Below are 27,249 nucleotides of genomic sequence, written 5' to 3' on the forward strand. Positions count from 1 at the left end.
AGAGCTGAAACCCAAAAACATTGACACGTTGAAGGAGGACTGGGGGTAGTAAACTAGACTTCCATCATGGTGGAACACTCTTCCTCTACACCATATGTTTCGGTGATGGACCAGTATGGCTACCAAATCGGCAAAGTGATTGGACATGGCTCGTATGGGACCGTCTACGAGGCCTACTTTGCCAAGCAGAAAACCATGGTGGCCATTAAAATCATCTCCAAGAAGAAGGCTTCGGAGGACTACCTCACTAAATTCCTACCTAGAGAAATTCAGGTTGTGACCTCCATGGGGGCAGATGGATGTCCCTTTCCTTTGGCCAGAAAAGGGGTTTGAACAAGCTGGAATTGCTAGCTTCTTGTAATTCTCTATTTCTAAGACAGCCTTCCTGAACCTGGTACCCTCCAGATGTGTCAGACTACAACTGGCTGGGGATGCTGGGAACTGTAGTCCGACACATCTGGAAGGCACCAGGTTGGAGAAGGCTGCATTAGAGAGTCAAAACAACAAAGAGTCTTGGGGCACTTCAGACTAACACATTTAGGGCAGAACCCTATGCATGTTTAGGCAGTAAAAAGTCTTACAACTCCTGGGGAATGCTGGGAGTTGAAGGACTTTGTTCTGTCTAGACATGCATAAGATCGTGCCTTTGTTCTGGCATATGCTTTCCTGCTTGAAGGAACTTATAATAGAAGTCCCTTCAAGCAGCTACCACCAACGCCCCCCTCCCCACCAATCTGTTTTTTTTTTTTTTATCACATCCTGCCTGATGAAGAGATCTGGAGATCTCAAAAGTCTGCACATTTTTGGCAACCGTTGGGTTGGCCTAATAAATGTGCCACCCTAATATGGATTTTGGAATCTGAGTTTCAGCACTAGGAGAAGAATAAAAGTGAAAATACACAAATATGATACCTCTCCAGACCAACCAAATAAAGTAACGTGAATATGAGCATAATCTAATTCAGCCCAAACCTTGGTAGCATAAGGGCGCAATCTTATATATGTTTATGCAGACAAAAGTCCTACAACTCCCAGCATTCCCCAGCCAGCATGGTTAAGATTGTGCCCTGAAAGTGTTTTAAGAAAACGGGGCAGTGTGTGTGGCGTGTGCATGTGCACAGTGGTGTCAGCAGTAGGCTATCAGATCTACTTAACCCCGGATTCTCTACCCATGCCCCCTCCAGGTGATGAAAAGCTTGCGCCACAAATATGTGATCAGTTTCTACCAGGCTATCGAGACCACCTCCCGCCACTACATCATCATGGAACTGGCGCCCTGCGGCGACGTCCTCGAGTGGATCCAGAAGTCGGGCGCTTGCTCTGAGGCCCTAGCCGGGAAGTGGTTCTCCCAGCTGGCTCTGGGCATCGCCTACCTGCACGGCAAGGGCATCGTCCACCGGTGAGCAAGGGAGAGGTGGTGGTGATGGGGCAGGAGCTTCCTGGTGTAGGCCTCTGTGAGTCACTTTAGCCATCACAAGCAGCTGCTGCAGGCCAGAAGATTCAGACTTCATCACAAGGACCCTCCTTGGGCCTTCTGCTACCTTTGTTTCTTTGTTTCGGGCGGCCATGCTGAAATGCAACATACATAGCTTTCTCCCATCCCTGCATCTCCTTGACTTTCTCTCATCCCTTCATCTTTCCCTACATCTCCCATCCCTGCATCTTTCTCCCATCTTTTCTCCCACTCATCTCTGCATCTTTTCCCCATACCTGCATTTTTTTCCCAACTTCCCCCCCAACTCATCTCTGCATCTTTTCTCCCATCTTTTCTCCCACTCATCCCTGCATCTTTCTCCCATCTTTTCTCCCACTCATCTCTACATCTTTTCTCCCATTTTTCTCCCACTCATCCCTGCATCTTTTCTCCCATCTTTCTCCCACTCATCCCTGTATCTTTCTGCCCTCCCTGAATCTCTGTGACTGAAAAGCCTTCACCTGCTGAATTTCTGCCTGCTATGCAGGTACATAGAAGGCACAGAGCTGGGGGGGGTGAGTGGAGAAAGGTGGTGGACTCTAGCTCTGAAACCCCGAGCTATGACTTACTTAGGGGAATGGTTAAGTCCAGCCTTGTTCACAGCCCCGCTCGTCAGTATACTTTGCCCTGTTGTCCCCAGAATATTCAGCTCCCCTATTTTCTGTCTGGTATGTACATTGTCACCACTCATCCCATGCAGGGACTTTCAACCGGATTTGGGGTGCTAAATATATAGAGCTGCTTTAACCTGGGCCAGACCAGGGGCACATTTAACTCAGCATGGACTGCCCACCTGGTCCCGCCTGTTTTGGCTTTGAGCCCACCCACCCCTGGGACACGGCCCCTGAGAACTTCTCCACAACTGAATTTGGCCTTTGGGCTGAAAAAGTTTGGCACCCCTGCTTTAACCCTTCTGGATGACTGGTAGCAGTCAGCCATTGCGAATTTTCCAGATGCAGCGGTGAGGGGGAAAGCTGCGCCAGTTTAATATCTGCCTCATGCAGTGGTTAAAGGCACAGGTGTCCTGCCAAAAGATAAAGGGTGGGAGGAAGGACTGCTGTTTAGGTCTCTGCTCCACCATAACTGGCACGAGTTGTTAATTATTACACTGACAGCTGAGCCACGCAGACTTATAGGGACTCAAACCATTGGTTCACTTAGCCCAGTATCTGCTCCCGCTTTCCCAAACCTGGTGCTCTTCAGATGTGTCTGATGGGAGTTCTCCTCCAACACATCTGGAGAGCATCAGGTTGGGGGAGGCTGGTTTACTCTGAGTAACAGTGCCTCTCCAGGGCCTCAGGTAGCAGTCTTTCCCCATGATCTGGTACCCAATATCCCATCAACTGGAGATGCCAGGGATTCGAACTCTCTACATGCCAAGGAATGGGGCTCCACCCCAGAGAAGAGCCCCTCTTTGAAGATCTGGGGCACGTGCCCTCCAGCACCCCTGGGGCCACTCTTTCTTCTCACCTCTGCCTTTTCCTCCCATGGACACTGCAGGGACCTGAAGCTCGAGAACCTCCTTCTCGACAAGCGCGAGAACATCAAGATCTCCGACTTCGGCTTCTCCAAGATGGTGGCTGCCCAGACGCAGCCGACTGCCACCCCTTCGTACCGCATGATGAGCTGCTTCTCCCACCTGAGCCAGACCTACTGTGGCAGCTTCGCCTATGCTTGCCCGGAGATCTTGCTGGGGCTGCCGTACAACCCCTTCCTCTCCGACATCTGGAGCATGGGCGTCATCCTCTACACCTTGGTGGTGGCCCATTTGCCCTTCGACGACACCAACCTCAAGAAGTTGCTCCGGGAGACCCAGAAAGAGGTAACTTTCCCGGGCCATCTCCAGGTCAACGAGGAAATCAAGGTAAGGATGACATCGAGCGGCCAAACCCACAAACCTTATGGAGCTCCCTCCTGGGAGAGTTATGCTGAGCGCAGGGGTGGAGAACCTTCGGCCCATGGGCCAAGTTTGGCCTGCCAGGCTGTGCCCTCCCCCTTCCTGAAGCTCCACCTCCTCAGAGAGGGGCAGGAGAGTGTCTGCTCCTCCACTGCCTTCCCCATACAGAAGGGATGGGGAATTGCTGGTCTGCAACTCCCATCAGCCCTTGCCATCGGCTATGCCGGCTAGAGCTCATGGAAGTTGTGGCCATGACCCTGATGTTACAGATGGGCTCCACCCCACATCATCCGGCCCGCAGAGGGTCTGGGAAGCCATGCGGCCCTCAGACACACAATTGCTCCCCACCCCTGACTTAGCCCCTTCTGCACAGGCCTTTAAGGTGGCCTTGAAAATGTTCTTGCAGCCTTTGCTTAAGAACGCAAGCGGCTTATGTGATTCACGGCCATTTTCCTTCGGGTAACTTTGCCCCTCTCTGAGGTGCCTGCTTGTATCTTATAACATTCCTCTTTGCATGTCGCTTTGTGAGCGCTTGACCAGAAAAAAGCAGCTTATAAATACTTTGAATGCACCAACAAACACCGGTGGGCATAGCCCTCATTAGGGTGTGGCCGCCTTTTGTTGCAGCTCTCCCCCCCTCCATGATTTTACCACTTCATAACAGACAAATTCAACAGGTACAGCTTTTCTATCTAGCACTACTCACCCCGCTGGGATTACTGACAGGAGGGCTGCAGCCCCGATATTCCTCTTGGAAATAAGCAGCTATCGAGCTCCCCCCACCCCCCTTCCATCCTTTCTAGGGCAAAAATTGGGGCTCTGTGCCAGTCCCCTGCCGAAACCCACGCCCTCCCTGGCTGCTCTTTGCTTTGGAAGGGGCCGTTTGCTGCGAGCAGCACCTCTGGAGGCAAACAGCTGGGGTGGGGTGGTGCATCTTTGGCAGGAAACTGGTGTGGGGCCCCAATCTGCCAAAGCGCGTGGGGAAGACATCGGAGTCCCTCCCTGCTGCTGCTGTCCCAAAGACAGGTGCCTTACAAAGTGCTGCCCTTGGCAGCAGCCGAAATATTAGACTGGCCCTGCTTATCTCCTCCCCACCCACCGAAGGGCCCTGAGGCTGTATCGAGGGGGTGGCGGGAGCACGTTACACCCTGGCTGAACCCAGGAAACTTCAGGCCTCCTCAGATTGTCCTCCTTCACGCTCCGATAGCATTTCCTCTTCTCCATGGCCTTCCTTTCCCCTAAGAGGGTGGTTTTCAAATGGCTAGGAAGCCCCGTCCCCGCTAAATGGGGGGCATCAGACACCAGGACATTTCAAGGCAGACTAAAATCCTACAGTGGGCAGTTAGAGCGGGGTGGGGCAGTTGTGGCTCTTCAGTTGTTTTGGCCTACAACTCTCATTATAGTTGACGGCAGTTGTAGGCCAAAACATCTGGTGGGGCACCCGTTGCCCTATTGTAAAGAGAGAGACCCCCAACACTTCTCTTAAGGCCTAGTTACTGGCAGTCAAAGCTCTTAGGTAGAACAGGGGCACGTAATTTGAGGCCCTCTGGATGCTTTGGCCTACACCCCCATCATGCCTCACCATTGCCCATTCTAGCTGGGTCTGAAGGGAGTTTGTGGGTCAAAACATCGGGAGGGCACACGTTGACCACCCCTGAGCTAAAAAATAGTGGTATCTTTGGCTCCCCAGCTTTTGTCACTGGCCCCGCCCACCACTGGAATGCGGCCCCCTGGAGCTTCCCCAAAATGCAATTTGGCCCTCGGGCTAAAAGAGGTTCAACACCTTTGGTACAGACCCAGCTTTGGGAGAGGGGGTGGTACAGGCAAAAAGCGGGAAAGACGATGAATTTAATCTGGAACTTTGATCTCCCTCGCCCCACCGGAAACGTCCAGGACTTGATACACCGCATGCTCCGCCCGGCCTCGAAGCGGCTCAACATTTTGGAAGTCCTGAAGGTCTCTTGGGTGCTCAAGTTCTTGGCGGAGAAGCCCACCACCGAGATCAAGGCCCTGGAGGCCATCTGCGGCCCGCGGGTCACCGAGGGCAACAAAAACACCACCCCCAGCACCAAGTCCCGCTCCCTCACCTTTACCCCGGACAAAAAGAAGGCTGCTAGCCGCACACGCAGCACTGGCCAGATTAAGGGAAGCAAGAACCCGGAAAAAACCAGCTGAGGGGCACGTTAAGACGAGACTCTGAGGTCAAAGTTGCGGCAAGACGCTGTCTCTAGCTGGATCTCTCATCTTCAGTGGTGGACTTCTGGGGTTTTGGGGGGGGTGAGGAAGCAGACAGGGGAAAACACACCTCAAAAAAGGAGGGCAGGGAACCCCCAGAGAGAGGGTGTCTGTTCGAATGTCTGCCTTTATCAAGCAATAGCTGGGGCAAACTCTGGAACGTTGCATTTGTACACACAGCCGCCAGGAAGGTGAAGTCCGAATGGCAACATTATTAAATCCGAGCGAGATCTTTCGTTCACAAGAGTCCATTTTGGGGTGGCGGCAGGATGCAGACCTCTCAATGCATTGTCACTTTGGTGGGCTTTTGCAGCCAAAGATGCAAATACTCAATGAAGGGGCAAGCGGGTCTCGGGTTCAAATCCCAGCAAGCTCAGTTTCAGGAGGGAGTCCTGTATCCATGACACGAAGAGAAAAACCCAACAACACTGTATGTCTCCCTACCCGCAGCTAGGTAAAGAGCTGCTGGCAGTTGAACGCAGGACCAGTTCAGAGGTGGTGTTGAGTTATAGCATAGCACATCCTGAGGATACCAGGCTAGGGAGGACCGTGCAAGTGTTAAAAACTAGAAAATGCACAGAGCGCTCTGAAGATACTGTAGAGTGTTACGCATTATTATCTGCCCCAAAGCGGAGGATCCAAACCCCTTTCCTGTAGTATAGCACCCATTCGCATCTTAATTACCTCAGGAGTGGGGTGGGGAGAAGTGGGCAACTGGCCATGCTGGCTGGAGTTACGATGTAAAACATCTGGAGGGCAGCAGGTTGCCTAGCACTGGCCGAAAGCGTTTGGGGCTATTTAGTTTAGGGGGAAGTGGTGGGCCACGATCGAGATGTATAAAATAATGCACTGTGGAGAGGGAGAAATTCTTTCCCCTCTCTTAGAAGATGGGAACTCGGGAGTCACCTAATGGACCTTCGGGCAATAAAATCAGAGCAGGCGAGAAACAGCCCTTCTTCACACAGCACAGAATTTATTTATGGAATTAGCTGCCACATGGTATACTGAGGGATAGTGATCGTGCCGGCTTTAAGAGGGGGTTAGATTGATGGAGGAGGAGGGGTCTCTCAACAGCCACAGTCACTAAACAGAACCTCCATCTTTAGTGGCAGTGTACCTCTCTGCCTACCAGTTGCTAAGGGTAGAGTGGGGAATGTGAGACCCTCCAGATCTTTGTGGACAGCAATTCTCATGAGCGCTATTGCCAATGATGAGGCGCGGTGGAAGTTGCAGTCCAACGTTTGGAGGACCACCCGTTCTCCATCCCTGCGCTAGAGGGATGGTGACGGCGTGCTCTCGCCTTCAGCAACAAAACAACAGATATTTTCCTTGCTGACTTATTTATTTGTTGGGGCACAGAGAGGAACAGAGTTAAAGGCCACGAGAGAAGGGGTGTGTCTTCTCTGCTGCCCCCCATCTCAACTCCGTACCACAAGTAGACACAAAAAGAGAGACAAAGACAGAGAGAAATCTTTAAAAAATTAGCAGATTAGCACAAGCCAAGTGTAAAAAGAGAGAGAACATGTAAATGTCAACCCAAGCCACACGGACACGCTGCCACGAGAACAGAGAAAGATAGTACCTGTTACACACACACCCCTCCCTAGCAGCTCCACAACGTATCGTGATCCCCCCCCCCGCAGAATCCACCATTTATGGCACAATTCTAGCCCACCCAACCCTTCCCTATTGCCAGCATTCACTTCAACAACATGCCGGATGCCGGTGGGAGAAATATCCACTTACTCAAAATAGTTGGGGCGAGGGGGAAGACAGGGACCCCCCAAAAGGAGTGTAACGCTAGAGGAGGAGGACCATGAACCCCCATAATTTAGACACCCCCATCGCACACAGCAGGGGCCGGGTGCAATATAACGCAGAGAACACTCCAAGCTTTGTTGCGGGGGGGGGGGGGTGTGCCATAGTGCCCCCTCCCATGTTTTCACCACAGAAGGTTATCCTCAGCTTTTGCTGGAAAAGGGGCAAGGTCCAAAGTTTGGCCTTGATTTGGGGGAACCCTTTTTTATATCCCAACACGCTCCCCCCCAATACAATCTGTTCATATATATTTTTATATATAGAAATCTGTCTATAAAACTCTTTACATTCGGCACGTAAGGTCATTTTCAGGCAGGGTGTCTGATTTCACCCCCCCACACACCTCCTGGCCTCTGGAATTGAAGGAGGGGGGAGGAAGAACGGTCCTCTCCATCTCCACGACAGGAAAGGGAGGCAGGAGGGCGATTTCCCACAATGCATCACGACACCCAGGCGGCGAGCTGCTTCATTTCTTCATCGTCGTCGTCCTCCACAGCGGTGGCAGTGGCTGGCACTTTCGAGGCTGCCGGAAGAAGAGACAGGTGAGGAGGAGAAGGGGAGGAGAAGGGGAGGGGCACCCCAAGGGCATCATCCCAAGCCCACTCCCATCATTCTGGGCGTCCCACCCAGGATTAATCTCCCCCAGTCTGCACCAACATCTGACCAAACATTCTCCGGCCCCATTTTCGCCACTGCCAAAGATGGACTTCCCTCTTGGCTCATTTCCATGTATTCAAGGTTTGGCAGCAGCCACAACTCAGAAGTAGGCCCAAGGGCTGTGCTGGCTAGGAATGATGGTGGGTGTAGTCCCAGACATCTGGAGGGTGCCAGTTTGGAGATGGCTGGGCTACGGGCTATCTAACAGCAGGTTCATCGATCTGGGATCCAGCATGTGGCCTCATTCCTGCTTCCCCATATCCCCTCATACCTGGCACGCTGGGGAGGCGAGAGGCAGGCACGCTGGGGAGCTCTGGCGTCGGCTCCCCGACATTCAGGAGTTCCTTGTCCAGATCCTCTTGTTCCATCTCCTCCAATTCAGCCAGAAGCTCATCCTAACAGCAGCAAAAGGAGAGGTGGGAAGTGGGACACAGGCTCCGATATTAATCTGATGCCACCCTGCCCCAGCTCTCCTCCGCCCAGTGCCCCGTCGCCCAAAGAACCAGTTGGTAAAACAGTCTCCAAACCCCCTGCTTGTCAGAAGAGCCCCTTTCCCCATTACCTCATCCACATCGTCCCCAAAGCCCACAGGCTTGGAAATGGCGTCAGAGATCTGCTGAGCAATGTCTTGCTGCTCTGTGATTTCAGCCATCAGGTCATCCACCTTGTCGATGTCCCTGGGGAACGGGGCGGGGGGAAGACAGGAGAGAAGAGAGGGCTCCCTTAACAGCCACAGCAAAAACGTTGTTCAGGGGCAGGGGGGTGACGGAGGAGCTCAAATGCTAATGCCCCGCCTCCTCGAGGGGGGACGTCAAGGAGAGGGGGCAAAAAGCCGTAAACTGCAGAAGAAGCAACACACAGAAGAAATGCAAATTTTGAAACAGACCATGCAACAAATTGTGTGCAGTCAAACCGCCATTTAGGGATGGGAGAAACAGCGGTCTTCCACTAAAATTCTCCAAAAATCACTTTGAAGCTCATTTTGGCTTGCTTCCGTTTCCATTCTGTGCTTGGGCTCGTTTGAATGAGAAAAGCGTGCATTTCTGAGTGTATTTTTCAGACTAAAAATACTGACTAAAGTGTGAAAATGTGCATTGCTTAGAAAACGTCCATGTCAAAGTGCACAATAAAAAAAACACCTTTTTCAAATGTAACCGCAAATTCAAGAATTTGAGAACCTTCACCCCACTCTTATGTCTGGGATAGTGAGCAGGACGTGTTCATATGATTTGCGAACAGAAACAAAATTCCCGGGCATCCCTACTGCCCTTCCAAAAAGTGCGCAGGCAGCATCTAAACCCGGGCGCTCCAGAGCCCGTGAGCACCACTGTACCCATGGACACCTCCCTAGGGACTTGCTAGGCTCCCTGTTCCTTTTTGTTATTGATTTATTTACTTTACCCGGGAGGCTTGTATGCACTAAGCAAGGCACCAGCCTCTACCACCACCTTTGTTTCCAAGAATACCTCTGAGCCCTCCCGATACATTCTTAGAAAATAAAAATGGTAAGTGCTTCATTCTGAAACAGATCCACCTGCCCAGAAAAAAAAAGGATGGGAGCGGTAGCGAGTGTCCTGGATGTGGGGGGAGCCTGCTGGGGGATGGAGAGGTTGGAGGGGGAACACAGGGGGGAGTTTTGCCTGTGCTGTGTGTTTGTCTTGCCTGGTTTCTTTTAGTAGAGTGGGTATTAGCTGGCTTGTTTTAGAGTGGTTTGTGTTTTGCCTGGGTGGTGTGTGGTGGGACAGTATATGTTTCTCTGCACATCAACAATTTGTCTTCTGGGAAATGGGTATTTTGAGACTGGTCGCCACACCCACTATGGCAGCCATTTTGTGAATGGGCAACCCCCTACGCCCATGGGAGTCATTTTGCGACAGTGCTCATGACACTTCCCAAATTCCAAAGGTGCCCACTAGGTGACAAAGGCTGAGAACCCCTGATCTAAACCGCATCTGAAACGGATACTGCAGAGTTGGAAAAAGTGCAGAAAAGGGTGCCCAAAACGATCAAGAGGCTGGAGCAACTCCCCTATGAGGAAAGGTTACAACATATGCGACTGTCAGCTTAAAGAAAAGACGAGTAAGGGGAGACATGATAAAGGTGTACGAAGTTATGCATGGTGTGGAGAAAGTGGACAGGGAGACATTTTCCTCCCTCTCTTTCATAGTACTGGACCCCGGGATCATCTCATGAAGCTGACTGGTAAGACATTCAGGAAAAATAGAAGCACTTCTTCACACAGTGCATAGTTAAACTATGGAATTTGCTGCCACAGGATGTACTGATGGCCACCAATTTGGATGGCTTTAAAAGGGGATTGGTCAAATTCCTGGAGGAGAAGGCTATCAACAGCTACCAGCCCTGATGGCTCTACAGTACCTCCACTATCAGAGGCAGCATGTGTATGTGCACTAGGTGCTGGGGAACATGGGCGGGAGGGTGTCCTTGCACCCATGTCTGCTTGTGGGCTTCCCAAATGCATCTGATTGGCCACTGTGAGAACAGCATGCTGGACTGGGGAGGCCTTCGGTCTGATCCAGCAGGGCTGTTCCTATGTTAAGCAGAGTTCAAAACCGCCCTGCCTCCTTTGTCGAAGGGGCCCCTGCTCTGCTTAATTCGCCCCTTTCTAGGGGAAGATCCATCCTGGAAAAGCCGCAGTCGCCGATGCCGTTCTCCTCCACGTCCCCGCTGTGGTACCCACATGTGCTGATGAGCCTCCTTCATGGCGCGAGCTGCGTCTGACATGGTCTTGAGCACTTCGGTGTTGGTGGTGGCGTTCTCAAGGGCCTCCCGCTGAAACTCGATGGTGGAAAGCGTGCCGTCGATCTGAGAGAGCTGCTGCTCGAAGCGCTTCTTCCGCTTGAGGGCCTGCAGGGCCGCTAAATTGAGAGGGAAAGAGGCCATGGGAGCATCAGCAGCTGCACTGCCAAACAATGGGGGCCGCCAGGGAGAATCTTGGCTTTCATTTTAAAAACAAGCACAGCCCCAAGTTTCTAGTCCTTGTGAACGCAAAGATATGCACAAAAGCACGCATTGGTATGCCTGCTCAGGCCTCTGATGCAAGCGAGGTGGATGAGTTAAGTGGAAATCATCATATTGCATACATATATGTGCCAATGGGTGTCAGCATCACACAAGTGATCAAGCCATAAAGCAGCCTTCCCCACTCTGGCGCCCTTCAGATCTCTTGGACTACAACACTCACTCATCAGTCCCAGCCAGCTTGGTTATTGGCAACAATGGCTGTTGCAGTCCAGCACATCTGGAGGGCACCAGGTTGGGGAAGGGATGTCATAAACAATGCAGGAGAAACTCCCCAAATATTTTGCAGCAAGAGAGCTGGAGACAATACAAGCCACTCTTGTATTTCGGCATTAACCTTGTTCAAGGAGCTTTAGATGCAGGAAATGGAAATTCATAGCCAGGAATCTTTATTTGCATTTCTTAAATGCCACATGACAGGGGAGCCTGTCAATTCCAGCCAAACTGATGTGGAATATAAATGATTGTCACACTGCGGCTGTTTTCAAGAAAACTTGATTAGAGAGAAGGAAGATTTTATGTATGACAAGCATCTGTGATGGTAACCTCACCTCCACCATCGGATGCTATTACGGTTGCTCGTCAAAGGAAGGAGCCTGCAAGGTGCTTGCGTGCAGTCTTCTCAGCTCCCTCTAATACTCAGCTTTTCTAGAAGCAACCACTTTTTCTTTTTAAAACGTGGGGGACACATTCGATCTACCAGCTGTATTCTGAAACAGCATAATCCCAGGAGGCCTAGACCAATGCTTCTGAGCAGGTAGGACCGGAGGAATTAACAGCAGACGTAGTCATTCCACTTTAAAGAGAAGACTGCATCCCTAGATTTCTGGAATGATTTGCTCATGACCCCATTGGTAAAGTAGTTGAACTTCCACACCTGGAGGCAGCATAGCACTGATTATCAGTTGCTGGGGAACATGGGTGGGAGGGTGCTGTTGTGCTCATGTCCTGCTTGCGGGCTTCCCAGAGTAATCTGAGTGTCTACTGTGTGAACAAAATGCTAGACTATATGGTGTTTGGTCTGATCCAGCAGAGACCTTCTTCTGTTTCTATGATTTAATTATTTCAGTTATATTCTGCCTTTTTTCCCCCTGCAAGGAGCCGAAGGTGGCTTACGTGGTCCTCCTCCTCTCCATTTTATCCTTACAACAACCCTGTGAGGTCGGTTAGGCTGAGGCTCAGTGACTGGCCCAAAGTCACCCAGTGAGCTTCATGGCTGAGCGGGGACTAGAACCCAGGTCTCCCGACTCCCAGTCCAGCACTCCAACCATTATGCCACACCGGCTCTCCTATTTTCAGGGAGACCCCTTGCATGGCCTCTACCTGCCACCCCATATTGGGGACTTCTACAGTGACTGGAAGAATGTATCAGTTTTACATGCGTTTTGCCTGCTTTCCACACACATTCATGTTAATTGCCCCTACTCTATGGAGCTGACCCGAAACTGGGCAGATATCTGTTTATTTTTCTTGACCTAGCCCACAGATACTTCCCAGCCCATGGCTGCTCCTTTTGAAGAAATTTTTATTTATTAATTAAATGTATTAATCGCCCATCTGGCTGGTCACCCAGCCACTCTGGGTGATGTTTTAAACTGTTCTATTATTGTACAATAAAATTCTACATTAAAAACATCATATATCTAAAAATACCCTAACCCACCCCAAATACCTGCCTGAACAACCACATTTTTAATGCATGGCGGAAGCTCATTAAAGAGGGGGCATGGCAGAGTTGCCTAGGGAGGGAGTTCCACAGAGTGGGGGCCACCACAGAGAAGGCCCAAATTTCAATGGGGGGGTGTCCCTTACACCTAACCAGCGCCCGCTTCTTGTCTGCCCCCCACCATTTCCCTATCTACCTCTTTTGTTTTTGGTCCCATGTTTCTTAGCCGACTGTAGCTCCTGCTGGATCTTTTGTTCCAGGAATTCTTGTTTCTTGACTAGCACCTCCTCCGTCTCCCGCAGTTTCTGGATGGCCTCCTGAGGGGTAGGCGCTTTCACCTTCTTACCTAGAAAGGGTGGTGGGCGGGATGAGTGGTGGGAGAGAAGAGAGGAAAAAGAAGGCATTTGGGGTGAAAGGGGGGACATGTGGTGAGAACAAGACTGCTTTACCATCCCATAAAGCCTCTGGCCTTTGTGTCAATCCACTTAAAGGCAGGGATTAGAACCACTCCCTAAAAAGGACTGTGGAAAAGAAGGAATTATCAGTTCCTTAAATCATGCCACCAAGCAATATCCAGGTGCATTATGGGCTATTCCCAGCATCCATACTCCCCGCCCCCACTCCCTCAGTCAATTGACCAATCCCTTCCCCTCCTTCAAAATGGAGGAAAAATACAGCCCCTCGCCCAGAAACTGAGTACTGGGGAGAAACAAATCAAAAACCCTCCAGTCCCTCTCCAAAAAGATCTTCTTGGAAACATGGTCTAATCCATTCCCCCCTCTAGGAAAGAGAAACTTGGAACAAACCCTTCCCTTTACTTAAATAGATGTTTTTCCTCCTCCACCAGGCTACCGAATCTCGTTTTTCTCTTCTCCCCCCCCCCCGCAACACGTGGCTGCTCCCAACGCTCCATGATCGTCTATAGGGATTGGGCGATACCACCTCCCCCTTCGGGTGGGATATGAAAAAACAGGGCTCACCCTTCCCGAAGAGCTTCCCCAAGCCACTCATCTCGGCTGGTTGGGAATTCTCTGCGTTTCCTCTTCCGGCTTCACCCACCTACTACCCGAGCCTGCCTCCATCACATGACAACAGGAAAGAACCAGCCCAAAGGGCCATACAGTCAGTTGGTCCCACTGCGACACATCGGGTTCCCGATCGCAGCCGGTGGAAACCTTTTATGCGCCGGACAGGAGGGTGCAATCGCATAAAAATCAGTGATCCAGCAGCGCAATCCTGTAAGTTGTCTACTCAGAAGGAAGGGCCATTGAATTCAATGGGATTCAGTCCCAGGTAAGGGAGTACTGGCTTGCAGCCTTAAAACGCCAAGGTGAGTTGCTCCTATTTCTTTGCAGGGGTTTGAAATAAACAGTCATGGGGTTATTTCGCGATTACTTCAAAAAGACTGCTGCAAAAACTATCCCCCCCCGCCCGATTTTCATTTTTTAACCACTGATTCCTAATCTCTCCCACCACTCTTTCCCCGCTTGTGGAGAATTCCAATGGAAACCGGAAATGAGGGTTGAAATGAGGGTTGCAGCGGCTGGTCTTTACCTCCCTCCTTGGATCAGCCCTGGGCATGTGACGAAGAGTGGGCGGGGCTGCGGGGAGCCGAAGGATCATATGACGTAACGTCAGTCTCGCTGCTCGCCCGCTGCTCTTAAAGGAGCCACGTCCCTAAATAACATTTCCACCCAATTCTTAAAGGGCCCTGCTGCATGCCCCCAAAGGGTCCCCGCCCCCACTTCGTAAAGGGACCACAGCAGCCTTTAATCCAGCCTTTGTGACTCCAGTCCCCTTAATGCTTTTCCCTGTGTTTTAAAGGTCTCCCTGCTTCCAAACCTACCCCCCCTTTTTCCTTTGTAGTGCTCCTACCTCCTTAACAATTGCGTAAGATTCAAAAATTCAACAGGTATAGCCTTTCATTTTCCTCAACCTGCTAGATGTGCTGGACTACAACTCCCACCATCCCCACAGTGAGGACTAGAAATGCTGGCCCTAAAGGGGGATTATTGAAGTGAGCACCTCTTATCTCTCCCATCCACTGATTTACTCCCTATTCTTAAGAGGAAACACTGCTTTTCCATCGCTATCACAGTTTTAAAACCTTGTTTGTAGTTTGGCAGCCACATTCAAGCCCATAGTTTTGACACATGTAAAATAACAGAAGACAAGCAGGCCTCTGCTCATATGCAAAGTGCATCCTTCTGCCAAGAGTAACTACAACCCAAACCCCACAATTAACAGCTGTAGAAGGCACAAAATGGTACCAGATTGAGTCAGCCTATGGCGTGTGATTCTTTTCTGTTTTAAGAAACAAAATTTTCGACAAAATAATTGCACTGGCTGATGGAAGACTTGAATTAAAATCTAACAACAGGGAAAACTGGGCTCATTCTCCCATCTATACAAGTGAGAGTGATTGCTGGAGTCATCTCGCTGGGTGAGAGAGAAGCTGTGAAGATGATATTAATTAGGATGCCAATAGGGTGGAAGAACAGCAAGCAAGCTTTCCCACCAGTGCGAGACATACGCTATGGTGGGAAATGGGAGAGGGCCTTCTCTGATGTAGCACCCCAGTTGTGGAATGCCCTCCCCTTGGCGGCCTGATTGGCGCAGATGTTGGTTTAATTTTGGCACCAAGTTAAAACATGGCTTTTCAACGAAGCCTTTGAGGGCTAATTGAATTCCCTAAAGTTGCACACTGTTTTAACTGTTTTATTGTTTTAGATTTTTTAAAAATTGGTATTAGCTTGTTTAATGGTTTAATATGGTTTTAGCTGTTTAAATTATTCATTGTTTGTTACTGTTTAAATTGGTTTTATCTGTACACTGCCCTGAGATCTTAATGATATAGGGTGGGATACAAATGTTTTAAATAAATAAACAAATAAAATACCCCACAGAGCTCTGCATGAGGCTGAAGAGTGCTGTGAAACTCCAAAAACACAATACATTTTTACACGCTCCTGTGTCAGGAAAGAACTTAAGAAGTAGAAAGAATGGTTCAGGAATTCAGCCGTGCTCTCGAGTGGCTGTAGCCTTATAGCAGGAAGCTGTGTGGAGAATGGCAGCGCAGGGTGCCCTCTGGGACAAGTTCAGGCGACACACACACACATATATCAACACACTGCAGGGAAACACGTGGAGGATTTATTTATAGTGTGAAATCTCAGCGTGTTCCACACGTGCCGAGAGAGAAGGGGAGATGCCAAGTGTCTGAGGTATAGCCGTGTCAGCAGTGAGCAACACTCAGGAGCGAGCGAAGGCTTCTAGGCCCTGGTTGAGGACTGAGAGATTCATGCCATTGGGGACCAAAATACATGTAACTCCTAGGGGGAAACAAGAAGGAAAAAATGAACCTGGCACCTTCTTCCCTTCTTAAGAAGATAGGAAACTGTCATATACAGGGCCACTCCACTGGTCCATCCAGCACTGCCTTGACTGACAGGCATGATTTCTCCCAAAGCTTATTATTATTTTATTTATTACATTTCTAGACCACCCATAGCCGAAGGTTACAGACCACAGTTTTCCCCAGCTCTAGAGGAAATGCTGGGGATTGAACCTGGGACCTTTTGTATGCAAAGAAGGAGTTCTACCACTGAGCTATGACCCTTCCCTGGGGCGGCTGGAGGGGGCGCGATCAAAAGAAAATTCTTTCAGATTCTTCACAAAAGCAGCTCAGGGCACAATCCTACGCATGTTTAGACAGAAAAAAAACTCTTACAACTCCCAGCATTCCCCAGCCAGCATTGCCTGGCTGGGGTATGCTGGGAGATGTAGGAGTTTTTTCTGTCTAAACACGCATAGGATTGCACCCTCACTTGATTAAGAAGCATGAACCCAATACATTAACTTGGAAGGTTTTTATCTTGGAGGCAGAGGCAGCCAGATCTGAATTATGGAAATGTTGTTTGCACAGACAAAGTTATTTCTCATCAGCTATTCACATTACATAAGAAGAGCCCTGCTGGATCAGACCAAGGGTCCATCTAGTCCAGCATTCTGTTCACACAGTGGCCAGCCAGCAGGACATAGCAATAGCACCTACCGGCCCATGTTCCCCAGCAACTGGTGTACATTGGCATACTGCCCGAGATACTGGTGGTAGCATACAGCCATCAGGACTAGTAGCCATTGATAGCCTTCTCCTCTATTGATTTGTCTAATCCTCTTTTAAAGCCATCCAAGTTGGTGGCCATCACTACATCCTGTGGTGGTCAACGCCAAAGTTTAAACTCCAAAGTTTATGTGCTGTAAGAAAAAGTCCTCCCTTTGATCTGTCCCGGATCTTCCAGCACTCGGCTCCACTGGGAGATCCCAGTGAAAAATTACTTTTTGTGTGTGTGCAGAACTTAGATGTTAGAAAAAGCCCAGAGGGGTAGCTGAGTTGGCCTGCATGTACACACAACACAGACACAGACAAAACCACAGTGTGGCTCTTGAGCATCTAGGACAGGCTTCTTTGCCAACCCCACCTGAAGATGTCAGGGAATGAACCTGGGACCTTTTGCACGCGCTCTGCTGTGGGCGACAACCCCTGGGTGTTGGCTGGAAAATTTTGGTGAGTGAATGACCTCTCACGCAGGTCATTGGTTGATCATTCATAGCCCAGACACTCCAGTTTGGATTGAAAATAAACAATTCATTTTAAAAAATGGGCCGCCTCGGAGGATCCAGGCGAGGGGTTAAAGGTCACAGATGTGCACACTTCTCCGGGTACCTAATTTGCTGACATCGTAGATGTTGCGGCTTTCATCGTCAAAGAAGAGCATCTGGCAAAGAGGGATCCCACTCTGTTGACTGAACCTGAGGAGGAGGAGGTGGAGATGATATGAGGGCTCCTTCCGTCACTCCTGGCCCGAGCCCACACCAAGGTTCAAAGCATCACGGTCCTCCATTCCCACTGTCGGTGGGGCGAGGGCAGGCTTAAGCTTGGAAAGTCTAATTCACATTTGCGACCATGGAGGGAAAAACCAAGGGGAGATTTATTTTGGCTTAACTATTACTAATAAAAGGTAAAGGTGTCCCCAACCAGTCGTGTCCGACTCTAGGGTGCGGTGCTCATCCCCGTTTCTAAGCCGAAGAGCCAGCGCTGTCCGAAGACGCTTCCGTGGTCATGTGGCCAGCATGACTGAACACCGAGGTGCACGGAACGCTGTTACCTTTCCCGCCGAGGCAGTACCTATTTATCTACTCGCAATTTCTTGCTTACTACTTGTTAATAATTAGGGCGACAACATTTAAAATTTAAAAAACACATTTTAATAGACTAAAAAGATGCCTCCGATTTGCTCTACAGATTTTTTTAAAAATTAAAAATTAGAAGCACCTAGAAAAACTGCAGATGGCAAGCACCCTGTTGAGAGGCATCATCCATTTTCTAAGATACCTACAGAGGGAGCAATCCTATGGCTGCTGGTCAGCAACTAGACGGGCATAGGATATGTTGGTTTCCAGGAACTGACCTCGGAGTCCATGCTCCGCAGTCGGTTCCTGAAGAATCAGCCTTCCCCCTCTCCCGCACTGCCTCGCAGGCAGCTCGGAAGAGCCTGGCACTCCGAAGAGGAGTGCGGAGCAGTGAAAACAGGGTGCTCCGGGGGGCGTTCTGGGGCGAGGAAGGTGGAAATGGCAGTACAACACATCCTGTGTCGTCCGGCAGCTGTTTCCCCTGCTCCGCCTTCCCACAACTAGACAGCCGAAATTGGCTGTCTAGCCGCAAATGCAGGGCAGCTGAAGGGCGGCAGGGACAATCCCCTCTGTGCTTCTCCTGCCCTGCATTGGACAGGCGGTTGCCTCGGAGTTTGGAGGTGGCCGCCTATCCCCATAGGATTGCGCCCTTATATATGCATCTTCCACATCTAAGAACAACTAAGGGTGAAATCCTATTCATATTTAGACAGAAAAAACTCCTACAACTCCCAGGATTCCCTAGCCAGCATGGCTGGCTGGGGAATGTTGGGAGTTGTAGGACTTTTTTCTGTCTAAACTGTATAGGATCGAGCCCTAAGGTATCCTTTATGCTGCAGAACTGTTGTTGCAAACAAAGAAAGAGCCTTGTGGCACTATAAAGACCAACGAATTGATTATGGCATAAGCTGTCTCCAACCTGGTGCCCTCCAGATGGGTTGGACTACAACCTCCATCATGGCATGCTGCCTGGGAATGATGGAAATTGTAGTCCAACACTCTGGCTTTCATGGACTCGACTCCACTTTATCAGATATGTGAAGTACTATCCTAAGTTGTGTCTGTGTGCATAATTATATAACACACACACACATGCACAAAAAGGCACTGAGGTCAGAGGGAAATGAAGTGCAAAAAATACACACCGACATTAGCGTTAAACTTAAAATGTATGGAAAAGTTAAGTGCAGTGACCAAAGCGGTGTTGATGATAACACAAACTTCCTGGCATCGGTAAGTTAATTATCAGCTGTAGTTGGATAAAAAGCTGTTAGCTTGATTCAGGCCACAGATGAAATAACTGAACTTAATTTTTGTGAACTGCCCAGAGAGCTTTGGCTATGGGGCAGTATATAAATATAATAAATGAAATGAACTTCATGACAAGTTGTAATTCAGTGGTTTCACACTGGAGATTCTATGATTAAAATCAACTACATTCTTTTAAGATCAGGCAACAAGCCTACTAAGACTATAATTCATAACAGAAGAGGATGCGGGGGGAGAGAGAACTGGACCGTTGATATGATGGGATCATATCTTCGGGAGTTTGATGGGAGATGGGGGTCCCTGAAGTTAGACCAGTCAGGGCTTCCCTTACCTCTGGAAGTGGGTGACTTTGCTGCCCGGGTAGATCTCCGTATAGCGGAAATAGCGATTCAGGCCGAAGAGTTCCAAGAGCTGAGTCGCCCCCCGGATTTCACCTGTCCTAGGAGGAGAGAGAAAAAGAGAGAGGTAGAGGCCAATTACGGGATGCACGCTTGAGTTCAATTAATATAGACTAAAATGTGTATTTATTTACTGCTCACCATATTTAAAAATATCTCTAAGGGGGCAATCCAATTGATTGCACCCTTGATGATTGGAAGGCCCTGAACTGGGAGGCTTCCGAACTTCCAGTGCGGGGAGGGAGGAGCGCCGGAGGTGATTTTAACCTCCTCGTCCTCCCGGCCTGCAGATTTTGCTAGATGGGCTTTTTAGTCCATCTAGCGACAGTGCTTCAGAAGGGGAGGGGAGGAGGCTGGAAGAGGCTCAGGATAGCTTGTATCCTGGCCTCTCTGGTCTCCTCCCCTCCCTTTGAAATGCTGCCTTTCCCTTTTCCGACCTTGGAGGGCAGCTAGAGCAGATCACGCTGTGCCAGCTGCAAGGGGTCAGGGGGTCAGATCTTCCACTCCCCCACCGGAGGGCTGTCTCCAACCTCGGGGGGGGGGAATTCCCCAGTATCCAATGGCCCCTCAGACAATATGTAGGGGCCACAGGATTGCACCCTAAGAGTTTTACAAGGAAATTAAAACACATTATGGTACATATTAAAATACAATCAGAATACGGAACAACTGCTCAAACATTTCTATAAAACATTAATAAAAATATGAAAACCAATACAACACCATAATTACAAACAAACTGGGCCACCCACTCACTCAAGGAAGGCCTGGGCCAGGAAGGCCTGAAAGAGACTGGTCTTTCATTGGTGCCTAAAGCATGCCACAGTTGGTGCCTCCCGAATGCCAGGAGGGAGGTCGTCCCACAAAGTGGGTGCCACCACGGAGAAGGCCCACTTCCGGGTTGCTGCAAGATCTGCAGATTGTGGCACAACCAGCACAGCCTCCTCTGATGATCTGAACGATCACACAGGTCTGCGCTGGGGAAGGTGATCTGCCAGGTATCCTGATCCCAAGCTATTCAGGGCTTTATATGCCAACAGCAAGACTGTGTTCTTGGCTCAGTAGCTAATAGGTAGCCCATGCAGTTGCTTCAACACTGGTGCAATTATGTGCACAGCTAGGCGCCCACTCGGCATCCTGGCGGCCACATTCTGCACTAGCTGGAGCTTACGGATCAAGCACAAGGGCAGCCCCAGATAAAGCGCGTTACAGTAATGTAAACGTGACATTACCGATGCATGGACTACAGTGGCCAGGCCATCCCTGCCCATGAAAGTGAGAAAGTGGAGAGGCAGACATTTTTCTCCCTCTCCCATAATACGGGGTCATGTCATGAAGCTGATGGGTGGGAGATTCAGGACAGAGAAAAGGCAGGGCTTCTTCACACAGCGCAGAGTTAGACTATGGAATTCACTTCCACGAGATGTGGAGATGGCCACCAATTTGGGTGGGTGTAAAAGGAGGTTAGACAAATTCCTGGAGAAGGCTATCAACGGCTACAAGTCCTGAGGGCCATATGCCACTGGCAATATCAGAGGCAGTACGACTATGTACAGCAGTTGCTGGGGAACATGGGCGGGAGGGTGCCGTTGCACTCAAGCCCTGCTTGTGGGTTTCGCGTGGGCAGCTGGTCGGCCACTGTGTGAACAGAATGCAGGACTGGATGGACCCTTGTTCTGATCCAGCTTTAGGGTTCTTCTTATGTTCTTATGAAAGGGTATAGCTGATGTATTAGCTGGAGATGGCAGTGGGCTCTCTGCACCAAAGGAGCCACTTAGGCCTCCAGGGACAACGATGAATCCAGGAGCGCCCCTGAACGACGCACCTCTTCTTTCTGAGGGAGTGCAACTCTGCCTGGAGCAGGCAAACGCCCCAGTTCCCATACCTGGGAATGACCCACCCACACAGTCTCCGTCTTGTCAGGATTCCGTCTCAGTTTGTTGGCCCTCATCCAACTCATCGCTGCATCCAGGCAGCATTTCATGTTTTTCATGTCTTTGTTTTTATTCTTGCAAGGTTTTATTGTTTTTTAAAATGGCTGTACACGGCCTTGATGGCTCTTCAACAGACAAAGCGGTATATGGATGTTAATAATAACAAAATAATAAGGATAATAATATAGTAAAACTTTTATACTCCCGATGAGGGTGACTGACGTGCACTAGAACAGCACGATTTCCCCACATCCCGCTGTCTCAAGGCAGGTTTGCGTGAAAACTGGGAACTGTGAGAATGGTATCGTGGAGGCCGGTGGGTCCAGTCTCAGTGGGGCGGTGCATCCGCTCCGGGTTTCAGCCAGAGCCAGTCAGAACTCTAAAGGAGCGTGCACCTTGGATAGCTCCTTTAGAATTCTGACTGGTTCTGACTGAAACTCGGAGCGGATGCACCGCCCCATTGACATCGCAGCCACCAGCCTCCGCTGGTATGGAATAAAGGGTGGGATCACGAAGAGTCGGACACGACTTAACGACTGAACAACAACACGCCAATCCAGATCAGGAAAACGGGAATAAATGGAGGGGACTGGGGTATGAGTGGACGGGTGCGGCTTTGGGAGGGGACGAAACTCACCGCGAAGCAGCTGCCATAGGGATCCCCTTGCTGTGCAGTCGCTCAAGCACAGCTGGTACTTCGGGGTACAGATTCACAGGTCGCCTGTTCCGGTCCTGTACTGAGCCATCGCTGGGAGGAATACAGAGAAGCGTCATGGGGTTTGACACCTTTTATTTTTAAGGGCTGGGGGGCTGACCGCAATGCAGGAACGCAGAAGTTCTTTCAGCCCGTGGGCCACATTCCATTCCAGAGAAGCTCTCAGGGGCTGCACTCCAGTGGTGGGTGGGGCTAAATCACCAGCACATTGTAGCTTAAAGCTCTTTTTGCCAAGTAATTAAGCCTCAGGAGAGGCATTTCCACCTCCCAGAGTGGGAAAACAACCACACAAAAGCTGGGGAGCCACCAAATGTTAGGGGGAAAGGGGGTGGGGCCAGGGGAAAGGGGGTGGGGCCAGGGGAAAGGCCTTCTGGTGAACCCTGGAGGAACAGACTTGCCTCCCCAAAGGACCGGATGTGGCCCCTGGCCCTGAGCTTCTGCATCCCTGCTTTAATGTGACAGGCAGAAATCCAACAGCTACAGCTCTTCCCAGAGGAAATGCTGCACCTGTTGTGTTCCTGCCTGTCACACGATGTTTAAAGGTACGCTCCCCTATGCATAGAAAAGGTGGCAACCAGACACGTCTCTATCCTAACCTGCCCCTTATGATCCGATCCATTCCCACACAACTGGCTCACCCCCATTCCTCTCTCCCACCCCAGCCCTGGTCCCCCTTTCCCCCTCTCTCCTAAAACAAGAACAAAAACCCAATGCAACCAAAACTACAAAACGTTTAGACTATGTAAGAACAGTCAGATTCTCTGCTTATCTCCCAATGCCCAACAGAACAGAAGTGGTTTCACCCACCTACAAAAGCAGACCAGGCAAGATAGATGCAGACTGGATATTTTTTTAAGGCCAAATTACTGTTCGACAATGACAGAAAGTGTTGTTTTAAAATTTTGCAATTTTAAAGATGTCTGTTTTAAAATGCTGTTCACCGCCTCAAGTCTTAAGACAGAGAGATGGGATAAAAGTATTTTAATAAAGTTAATTAACAGCAAGATAAGAGTTCCTCTGAGCGTATATAGAGCTTCTCTCCTTCATCGCTGCAAAATCACAGGTAGCCCCTCACACTGCAGCTCAGGGGAACAGGGCTTCCTTTCAGATGTGGAGCACAGGCTGGGGCATCCTTAATCGAGTTTCAGGGCCCGGGTTTTGCTCCCTGTTTCTCTTGAGCAACACAACATTCCTCACTCCTTTGTGTCTCGCCCATCCCCTTTAATTGTAGGTGAAACACACATACACACACTCCCCCTCCCTACAAACAATAACAAAAAAACACCAAGTCCTATGCATATCTACTACCTTTTTTCTCACCTGCTTCGCTGGAAGGGGGGATCCACGTGGGTGTCCACCCAGAAGGGCCACAGGGTGTAATCTACAAGGGAGACTGGGACTGAGTCACCCTGAATTCCATCCCCCATCTTAAACCCAAATCATCAAGATTCTCAGCCCCCCCCCCCCCCAAATTCAGCCACTCACACACCTTCGAAGGCTGGTCCTCCCCCGCCCCCGAGAGATTCTACAGCAGAATCAACACCTTTAACCATCGCATACGAAATATAACCGATAAAACCTTGAATTAGACACCATGCAGGGAAACTGCACCGCTTGAACTCCTGCCTGGGGTGCAGATATTCAGGGCACAAGAACTAGAAAAGGAAGAGGTAGGAACACTAGAATGCAGATATGGGATTTAGGAACCTTTTGGGTTAGGGAGGTGACTCCTTCCTTTCTCTGCTTCCAGTGGTGTAGTGCTAAATTTTGAAGCGCAGGAGCTCAGCACAACAGTGCCCGGAGCCTCCCTCTGGGGAGAACCCAAAGATGGCAGGCTGCTGTGCTGATCCATAGCAACAAACCAGTTCTAGCAGTTTTCATCTCCGCTAGGAACAGGTCTTTTATAAAGCTACTTGGTCTTCATTGCCCATTCAAGGCCAGGCCACCCCCAAATACTTTGCATTCAAATACATTGTTCCTGGGAAAATCCATTCCTCCTCCCCAGTTACTGTGAGGATTGGGGCTAACGTCAGGGGGAACTACTGGACACCACAACATCTCTTTAACAAAGGTTTGCCAAACTGGGCTAATTGTTGGAGGCGTAATGCAGTTAACTAACGCTTCTTTTATTCGTATGTTTTGGAAATGCCCAGTAGTTGCCTCCTTTTGGGAGGAAGTTATCATACAGATAAACTTTGTATTGGAAAGCTCTTTAATATTTACTGATGTACATGTTCTCTTAAATCATTTACCTGGTTTTTGGAACATAACACACAGTCAGCGTAAATGGATTTTTCGCACCCCCTTGGCTGCTAAAAGACTGATACTACAATCCTGGAAGGATAATAGCTCACTGCCTATAATGCAACAGATTGAAGACTTAACAACATGAGCAACATTTCAAAGAGTGGTATATAGGTATCACTTGCGAATGGGCTTATATTTGGATATCTGGTCCGCTTTTACCGAAGTTTATGTGTAATCTGTTCTCCCCTGCCTCCCCCCCATGTTGTAATATTTGAAACTGAGGACTTGAAACTGAGTATGTTGTTATATTTTCAAATTTTTGGTTTTGTTATGTTTGTTTCGTTTTGTTGAAACTCACAATTAAAAAATTGATTTAAAACAAAGCTCAGAAGGAACAGGGAAGCCTGAGCGGGGTGGCAGATGAGCTCAGAGACCCTGCTAGTAAGTGCAGGCACTTTGACCCTTTGACCTACACCACTGCCTCCTTCCCAATGGCCATGTTGGCTGCAGATGATGGGAGTTGCAGTCCAACACATCTGGAAAGCACCAGCTTGGGGAAGGCTCAAAGATATGGGGTGGGCAGAAAGTAGAAACCCCGGCTGTGGAATGAGCTCCCTAGTGAGGTTCGCCTGGCACCTACATTGTACTCCTTTTGGCGCCAGGTGAAGACCTTTTTATTTTCCCAGGCATTTTGGCATTTTAGCTTTCTAGACTTTTAGCTTTGCTGTTTTAAATCTGTATTTTAAATTCCTGCACTGCTGCTAGGTTTTATTGTGGTTGTATTGTTATATTGTGGTTTTAATGTTCTGTATATTTGTTTTATTGTGTGCCGTTTGGTTTTAATTTTTGTGAACTGGCCAGAGAGCTTCGGCTATTGGGTGGTATAGAAATGAAATGAATGAATAAATAAATATATAAATAGGCCTCCAGGTGTTTTGGCAGCACTCCTGAACATTGGCCCTGCTGGCAGGGGCTTCTGGGGGTTGAAGCCAAAACATCTGGAGATCTACCGTCTGCCCACACCTGGATTAGAGGATTCCCCTTACATGTCCTGGAAAAGCTAGCCCACGCCCACAGGTCACCTGGGTTGTGTCTCTGGTTTGGGGAAGGAGGACGGCACATCAGGACTTCTCCCAGCAGGATCTGCTCTTCCCACTCATTCCGGCAAGCCGCAGGCATGCGCGACCCTGCAAACTTTTTCTTGGAATTAACCCTGCCTACGTTCTACAGGACTTGCGGCGGAATCCTACACATATCAGCTCAGAAGCCAGTCCTGTGGAGTTCGGGCGCCTGGCTCCCAAAGAACCGTGTACAGCAGGGCAGCCTTCCTCTTAAGCAAGTGTCCCCAGGATGGCAGCCTTACGCTGACAACCGTAAAAAGTACTTTTTTTAAAAAAAAGCTGAACTCCCCATCCACCCCGCCGACCCTGGCGGAACACTTACCCAGGTCAAACACCACCAGCGAGGGCTGTTTGCACATCTTCTGATTGCCCCAGGAGACCCAAAAGCAAGAGAGGTGCCCAGAGAGAAGAGGCGGCAGGGAGTTGCTTCCTAGAAATGAGAGTTTTGCTTTTGTTTTAAAGGAGGCAATCAGGTACCAGTGGCTGCAGTGGCACCAACAGGGTAGGCCTTTGGGGCAGAGGTCTAGGGGTCCACGGGGTAAGGTGAGCAAGGGGGGCTCCCAAACACAACGGGGCCGACTTAGCACATTTTGAAGTCGGCGTTAGTTCTGCACGTTGCCGGCCACGGAGCAACACCTTCACATCCAGAGGCTAAACCGTTACCTACGTGCACCGGTGGCTGGAAATCAAATCGCCGGCTTCCTTCCTGCCAGAGACTGGAACCACAGGAACTGGTCCTCCAGGGATAAGCAGACTGGATGACAGGCACTCTCTCTTGCTACTTCCTGGAGCACGTGCTGCATCTCTGGAGAAGCAGCGGTGTTGCCAGACAGTTCCAGGGCCTGCCGGTTAACTCCTTCTGCCCCGCAGAGGATCCTTTCCGCGTGCGGCGGGACTTGCAGAGGCTGGCCTTTAGCTAGGCAACAGTTCTTGCAAAGATCTGCAGCAGGGAGAGGACCTCAGCTAGGGGTGGAGGTTGCATAGGTATAAAATAAGTGCATTAAAATCGCATACCAGTTATTGGGTGAACCCCCGTGGATCTCAACATCAAAAAAAATATAAAAACAAACACCATACACACATGCAAATTAAAAATTACCCCCACCCCCAAGTTGGCAGGCACAACCAGGAATAGCAACCCTATGCAGGTTTACTCAAAAGTAAATCCCACTGAACTCAATGGAGGTTACTCACCGGTAAACATGGTTTAGGACTGCAGGCTAAAAGCAACAAAAAGACCAGCATCTGAAGTTTCAGTTTAGTTCATTTAGTATTTCCAGCTTAATTTTTGTTTTTGTTTTAAACCCACACAATATTTTAAAACTGCAGCAGCAAAAGGCAGCTGTGCTAAAACTTTTGACAATTGAAAAGAAGTACAAGAACAGATCATAGATTAAAAGCCAGCTGAAATCAAGAAGTCCTGGACTCATTGTCTAAGACAGCCTTCCCCAACTGGGCCACCTGCAGATGTGTTGGGCTATGGCTCCCATGATCCCCATTGCTGGCTGGGGGTGATGGGATCTGTAGCCCAACACATCCAGAGGACACTAGGCTGGTCTAAGACAGAAAGGGAGAACTTGGCC

At 49.7% G+C, this 27,249-nt stretch overlaps 3 protein-coding genes across 5 annotated transcripts; 1 reads left to right on the forward strand and 2 right to left on the reverse strand.

Moving 5' to 3' along the window:
• On the forward strand, positions 1 to 5,546 carry TSSK4 (testis specific serine kinase 4). Its single transcript, XM_084806566.1, has 4 exons — positions 1 to 273; positions 1,185 to 1,399; positions 2,975 to 3,338; positions 5,265 to 5,546. Exons 1-4 carry the CDS (start codon positions 67 to 69, stop codon positions 5,544 to 5,546), a joined length of 1,068 nt encoding a protein of 355 aa, XP_084662692.1. The 5' UTR covers positions 1 to 66.
• CHMP4A (charged multivesicular body protein 4A) lies at positions 5,202 to 13,822 on the reverse strand. Of its 2 annotated transcripts, XR_014783978.1 has the most exons (7): positions 13,770 to 13,822; positions 12,986 to 13,135; positions 10,783 to 10,960; positions 8,644 to 8,758; positions 8,353 to 8,476; positions 7,768 to 7,947; positions 5,202 to 5,998 (listed from the first exon to the last, which is right to left on the reverse strand). XR_014783978.1 is itself a non-coding variant. In XM_084806558.1 (6 exons), the coding sequence occupies exons 1-6, from the start codon at positions 13,798 to 13,800 to the stop codon at positions 7,865 to 7,867; spliced, it is 681 nt and encodes a 226-aa protein (XP_084662684.1). In that variant the 5' UTR covers positions 13,801 to 13,822; the 3' UTR covers positions 6,930 to 7,864. The 2 variants fall into 2 exon arrangements, 1 of the variants encoding a protein (XP_084662684.1); XM_084806558.1 differs by lacking the exon at positions 5,202 to 5,998 and having other exon boundaries at positions 6,930 to 7,947.
• A 2,088-nt stretch (positions 13,823 to 15,910) lies between these two features.
• Positions 15,911 to 26,384, reverse strand: MDP1 (magnesium dependent phosphatase 1). 2 transcript variants are annotated; one of them, XM_084806559.1, is made up of 7 exons: positions 26,334 to 26,384; positions 25,989 to 26,096; positions 23,619 to 23,679; positions 22,221 to 22,331; positions 19,583 to 19,690; positions 17,516 to 17,601; positions 15,911 to 16,121 (listed from the first exon to the last, which is right to left on the reverse strand). In XM_084806559.1, the coding sequence occupies exons 2-7, from the start codon at positions 26,023 to 26,025 to the stop codon at positions 16,042 to 16,044; spliced, it is 483 nt and encodes a 160-aa protein (XP_084662685.1). In that variant the 5' UTR covers positions 26,026 to 26,096; positions 26,334 to 26,384; the 3' UTR covers positions 15,911 to 16,041. The 2 variants fall into 2 exon arrangements, with proteins under 2 accessions (XP_084662685.1, XP_084662687.1); XM_084806561.1 differs by having other exon boundaries at positions 15,922 to 16,121; positions 26,330 to 26,384.
• Between the last annotated feature and the right edge of the window lie 865 nt (positions 26,385 to 27,249).

The sequence above is a fragment of the Heloderma suspectum genome, chromosome 6, assembly GCF_057233095.1.
Source record: "Heloderma suspectum isolate Gila_16-S chromosome 6, 16-S_ref, whole genome shotgun sequence".
In the NCBI taxonomy this organism is placed as follows: domain Eukaryota; kingdom Metazoa; phylum Chordata; class Lepidosauria; order Squamata; family Helodermatidae; genus Heloderma; species Heloderma suspectum.